We start from the raw sequence: 6,267 nt of genomic DNA on the forward strand, positions 1-6,267 counted from the left end.
ATTTAGTTAAAAACACACTTTTGGGTTTCGGTTTTAGTTCACAGGCTGATTCTTAAACAGCACAAGACTGTAGATCTTGCAGACAATGAAATGTAGTTCACTGTCATATAAACTGGTAATTTAGTCTGGGATGCTGAGTTACAGCTTACAGCATATGAATAATGACACAGTGAATGCATTTTGCATTCTCCTACAAAGCCGGTGCAATATTTCTCTAGGTACTCCTGTTGTTGTTAGACTGCATTTTTCAAAAGATGCTTATGAACTCTTGTAAGACCGATCAGGAGCTAGATTTATTCTCCTAACATTCAGCTCTGTAGCCAAGGTTCTTGCCTTTTGATAGAAGAAGAGAGACATTTCCCGATCTACAAGGAAGTTATGGTAGATTATTGCAAGTCTTGTGTAAATCTTCAGCTGAGCTTTTTTATTGCCCAGGTCCAGGGCAGCCGCAAGTGCCAAATGATAATAGCCTGCTGCATCAAAGGGATCCTGAAATGAGAGACAGCAATAGTACCCTCTGTAATAGAACCGATATAAGAGGACATCCAAGCTCAGTTTATTAGGTATCAAATGAGAATAATACAGATTCTGAAATTCAGTAGGTTTTCCCACTTTACATTCTAAATTCAGAAAAACAGAATGTGGTAGAAGCTGATGTTCTGAAACATCACTCAATGTAACAATTTTCCACATCAGATTTTGATATTTCTTACCTTAAGGTCATAGAATATAATGTCTCCTAAGATCAAGTACACCTTGACGTAATACAGTGTTTCCTCCTCAAACTCCAGAGGAGAGGAGCAGAGCGACAAGGCCTTTAAATAAAAGTGTTCCGCTAGTTCACAGTGCCCCAAGTGATGATGGATGGCAGCCAGCCGATGGTAAGCTATTCGTTCATTTAGCCGATTTCCTAATGAGATAATGTATGGGTCAGGATAAAACCAGAGACAGTAGTCAGATTGTCTCAAATCAGACTACATCTATGGTATTTTTTAGTGTTATTTCTATATGGGATTTGCTGAGATTTTATGGAATAAAACTGATCTGGCTTAAGAGATACATGGCAAAAACCTTCCCTTGAAGACAAATCCCATAGAATTCCTGAATTTCCCACTGTTAGATTTGACAGTGTCTGGGATTTTCTTAAGAAATAAGTATATTCATCTGTCATGTATAGCTATATACACTCTGTGCATTTTTGCAAAGAACACAGATCCTTAATAAGGTAATGTAATGAAAGAAAAAAAACTAATGGAATTAAAGACTCCCTTGCCCCTCCCCAGTACATACTTTACATCAAAAATTATGTCAAAAAGATGATTTTCAGACTGATTAAAATGACCTGTCTGTGCTTGTATGGAGGGAGGGGCAAGAGTTCTTAATCATTTGAATAGTTCTCAAACTTGAATAGACATTTTTGAAACTATCCCTATAATTTTCGATTACTTTACCCTAAGTTGTTTCATCAGCAAGGCTATGAGCAAATGTGAGAGTGTATGACACTCAAAAGCCTCTTGGGACAATATTATTTATCAGTATTAGATCTTGGCTGTTGGAAGCACACTCAGTTTGTACTTGGAAAGACGAGTTTAATTCTGTGCTTTATGGAAGGTTTTCTATATGAACTTGGTGTTACAAGAGGTATCAATGAAGTTATTCATTCTTGACTGGCCACAAGAGTAGCAATGATAGTTTGCTATGAAATCCTGGCAAGAAAACTGACTAAATTAAAGAAAACTGTTTAGATTCTGCATTATTTTAGAGATATCAGTTATATTCAGCTATAATTGAAATTGGTCTTACCTAAATTTACACTGAGCATGAGAGATGCTTTTGCATATTCCAGACTTTCCTCATAAGACTTCAGATTCACCAGCAATTCCACCAGTTTATTGCATAATCTGAGTTCGGTGTTTTTGTTGCCGGTCTGAACAGCAAGCGGAAGAGCCCTGTCCTGAAATGCGTAAGAGCAGCTTAGGGACAGCTGAACCCCCACTGGCAGTGGTGTGCACTGACAGGCTCCCATTTATGACGTCAAGCAAATTCTTGTTTCATTTTGCTCTTTGCTTATAACATATCTTGCACACAGAAAAGGAGTTAAACAGGCAATATCTACTAACACCATGACAAAGTACTAAACTCCACAGATTATAAACTGTTTGCTGAGAGGATGAGCTTTTGGTTCGGTGTTCGTAGAACACTTGCTGTGATGGAAGGGTACTAATTATCAATACAGTAGGAAAACTGCACAAACCCTGTAGAAAGTCACTGCTTTTTCCTTTTCCCAAGTACCATTGAAAAATATGTCTCCAGAAGCTTCAAACAATTCTATTCCTAAATTTGGATCTCCTGTGTAAAGAGCAGCATCCTGAGCAACCTGAAAAGAAAAACAAGGAATGGGGGAAAGAAAGAAAATAAGTCTTGGTTACTTCTTGGTAAAAAGATAAATATTAGCAATTTTAAAAGATCTTGAGGCCTCTCTTCTCATTGCAAGACAGGAAAGGCTATATTTGACAAGACCGCACTGTCTTTTTTTGTGCCCTGTTTTTGAGAAGGCCAGTGGCAGTTGCTGAAGAACGAACATATGAACCTGGGCACACAGAATGTTATGGTCTTTTTTCTGGCAATAGTATCCTGTTACTTTTGTCAGCACATGGCAGTCAAAACAATAGTGTATTGATAGCTGCCAAGTATTAAATTTGAATTAGATCAAATTTATCTTAGAAATAAATTCTAATTGCAAGTTAAGTGCTGCTAACAGTGCAGATTTAACAAGCTGTGAATTCTTTAAATAAATGCAGCTCCATTACCCTGTTCTTCTGAAATAAACACATTCCATGTTAGCAAAAAAGGATGTCATGCAAGGCAGTATGCATACTCCCCAAAGCAAGAACACCAGGATACTCAGTTCTTGATAGGATAAGTAGCAATGAGAAAGTGGACTTTTACATGAAGCAAGATTAAGAATCATGCTTTGGCTTGGTGATCTTTAGTTTTTAAATTTCATTCAATTAATGCAAGTAGAGAGCTGGACTTAAGTACAAAGGCAGCAATTCTTCACCTATTTTGGCTTCAGGCATCTAAAGACTATTGCATCACACTATAAGATGTGATGACTTGCACCAATCACTGTCACAGTGGTCAAGCTTTTAGCAGTCAGATTCCTGCTTTGAGTCTTTACTCATGAACAGGCCCCAACTCTGCTCTAAATACGATGTTCCATACAGGCACAGTATGGAACACACATTCATGTCCCTGGCCCACTCCTCTTGGAGGAAATAGACTGAGAAAATCACCACACATGCTCATTTGGCTTTTGTACCACCAGGTGACTGAATTGGGCCTATCAGATAAATAATTTACTAAAAGAAAAAGAAATAACAGACCTATACTACAATCCCTTCTTGTAAAACACATTTATTGCATTTTCCCAGTAAGTATTCAGAAATGCAACCTAATTGAGAGAAAAGAATAGCCCCACAGATTGTGTCTCAGTACATTTTAAACATGAACTTAGTTCCTGTGCTTTCTTGCTTTGCAGATTGTTTCAGAATATCTTAACAGATGTCTGATCATTTAACTTAGAAATCATATTTTGATATCACTCATATACCGGCCAAGATTCACATCTTCCTATATCAGGTTCTGTGTACATCCTGCACTACAGGGCAGCACTCTCCCTTACAATGGGAGAGAAGTGTAACTCTTTATTAATTAGCAAGAAGCTAATTCCCTAAATACTTCAGTGAATGGCTAGGAGCCATACCATATAGGAAAGAGTCAGATCTAGGCAGCAGTGCAGCTCTGAGAGACTTTGGATCATCCAGTTTCAGCAGCCACAAGGCTTAGATCCCTGTTTCAGGTCAGCTTTCAGTCTGTGTTAGCATGGCAGTAGGAGCAGCAGCAGGTCCAATTTGTTGCAGGGGCTCCAAGAAGCCCACATGCCCCTGGTCTCCCTGTTGCGAAGGTGGCAGCAGCTCCAGCTGAATCCATGCAATGCTCCACACAGCCACAGAGGGAAAGCTTTAGATGCTTTGGAAATGCATCATGAAGAACTGCTCCCTGTTTTGCTAGGGATCTGGTCCACAAGCCAACATGTTAAGGTGATTATCATCTGTTATCCACCAGCATGCAGCATGTGTACATGGTTTGATTACCATGGTGCTGAGGAGCTGGTAGATGATGAAGCAGCACATAGAATTTACAACAGAGCAAGCACTAAAAAAGGTCATTGCCTCAAGTCTTTCCCAAGTCAAGTAACAGATTAAAATGAAGCACCGCTGGATAATGGTAAGACTTTCAGCTGTTAAGCATTGCATAAATGGTGTTACTGTATGTTCAGAACATCACTTAGCAAAACCTCTGGGATCTGAGAATTACATACTCTCTTACCATGCCACCTGCACCACGTTGACAACATGTGCATGCCTGTGAGTGTTGGCAACATACCTGAATATAAAGATCCACAAGCTCATTCTGCCTCAGAACATAATATATCTTTCCTGCCTGTAGCCAAGCATATGCCTCTTTCTCTTTATTCTGGAGATCTATAAATATTCCAAGGCTTCTTTTGGTATATTCCAGAGCAGACCTGTAAGCCCTGAAACAGGAGAAAACTGCTGATCACTGCGGAGTTCTTCAGAATTGGGAATGATTTTATTCCTAGTGAAAAATGCTTTGTCTTAATGTTAAAAAAAAAAAAAAAAATCTGTTTCCTCTGTTCAATGCACAACTATAATTTCTCAGCTATATTTCATTGGTTGCTAGCAGATTTGTTCCTTTTCCTCTTTTTTTGTTCAATTTACATTTCCTGTTGGACTTATCACAAACTATTCTGAAATAAAATAATTTTGGGTGTGGCCTTCCCCTATACCTCCTAGGCTACTAATTGCGGGGTGGGGGGACGGAAAAATCTTTCTTCATCCTCAGCTCTTTATCATTTATGTCTTTTTTTATTTTAACCACAGAAAGAAATTGTCTGTAATATTTTTTCTAAATATCACCTAGGCCTCAGACTTAAGCACTATTCAAACTAATCCACGTTTGCAGGAAATCTTGGCGGGGGGACAGACAAGGCATAATCAGTTCTAGAAGCATCTAAGTTATCAGATCACTGGGCAACGCAACTTTCTTTAAGTGTAAGGGCACTGTGCTCTCAGAAGACTGGTCATACTTTTCATTAGAAAGACCTGTAAGACTGATTAAGTTTATGGTGCTTTATATCAGACATAAAAGCCTCAGACTTCTTCATTAAATCTTTCTCTATCTGTCTTGTGGTATACTCATCATCTTGACCTGGTACCTTTTCCTCCAAGCACAAAACACAAGCTTATTAACATAATATGAACTGTGCAGTTACAGTGAATCTTTACACAGTGCATCTTTAGAACCAACTACTTAGACCTCCAAGAAAGATCAAAACCAAATCTGAAAGTAATACACTTCCTAGTATTTCACACTATCAGGTCTTCAGTTCTGTCTCAACAATCTCTTCTGGGGGGAAAAGATAATGTTTTACTACTTCCAGATTCTTACAGAAATTGAAGAGACCTGCCACTCCCTTTATACTCATGAGAGGAAGCAAGAGCCACAGAACAAGCCTGACAGTCGTCTTCACTAACAAGCTGCTAACATGAGGAAAGACAAGGTAGTTAAAGTAGTCCAACTCAGCCCAATTACTGAACGCCACTTCCATCCCTCCTTCAGAGTTCTTGCTTTGCAGCAGACAGAAGCATATGCCAATCCATAACTCAGCACAGCAGCTGGAAGGGCTCAGGCTGCATCCACAGGTATGGCCACAGTAATTTACAATGGAAGTGGTGACAAAGACATGACAGGTTTTTTTACTTTGTTATAGGCACATATCCTTTTCACTTGGGGCTGTTAACTTGAAGAATACTGATACTGTGGTCTAATGTTATATTGAGTATGTGCTATTATTGGGTAGTCTAAGGTTACACAGCCATTATTATTTGAGGTATCTGATCCTTATGGGTCCCTTCCAACTCAAAATATTCTATGATTCCATAATAAAGTCCACACACTACATGCACACAAAGCAGCAGCTTCTCCAGCTAATAAAATCCTTCTGCAAATTCCAGGTAGTTTGAAACCTTAATCAACTCCTTTGTCTTCAGTGTCTCCAAAAGATTTTACCAACTCTCTTATTAAAGAGTAGTGAGCAAAGCAAAATAAAGTAGGTGAAATATTCAGAATGTTAGATGCTTGGACTGCAGCCACTTAAAGCTAAAATAATGACCCACTCTT

General features: G+C 38.8%; 1 protein-coding gene across 1 annotated transcript in view; it reads right to left on the reverse strand.

Annotated features, from left to right (window-relative positions):
* Positions 1-258: 258 nt before the first annotated feature.
* SH3TC1 (SH3 domain and tetratricopeptide repeats 1) overlaps positions 259-6,267 on the reverse strand; it is a 25,158-nt gene continuing 19,149 nt past the window's right edge. The window contains exons 13-17 of the mRNA XM_010158994.1: positions 4,450-4,600; positions 2,255-2,377; positions 1,804-1,954; positions 714-910; positions 259-489 (exon numbers count right to left, since the gene is read on the reverse strand). Coding sequence (XP_010157296.1) covers positions 259-489; positions 714-910; positions 1,804-1,954; positions 2,255-2,377; positions 4,450-4,600 — 853 coding nt within the window. The remainder of the gene's footprint in view (positions 490-713; positions 911-1,803; positions 1,955-2,254; positions 2,378-4,449; positions 4,601-6,267) is intronic.

This window comes from Eurypyga helias, unplaced genomic scaffold (genome assembly GCF_000690775.1).
Source record: "Eurypyga helias isolate BGI_N326 unplaced genomic scaffold, ASM69077v1 scaffold33519, whole genome shotgun sequence".
In the NCBI taxonomy this organism is placed as follows: Eukaryota; Metazoa; Chordata; class Aves; order Eurypygiformes; family Eurypygidae; genus Eurypyga; species Eurypyga helias.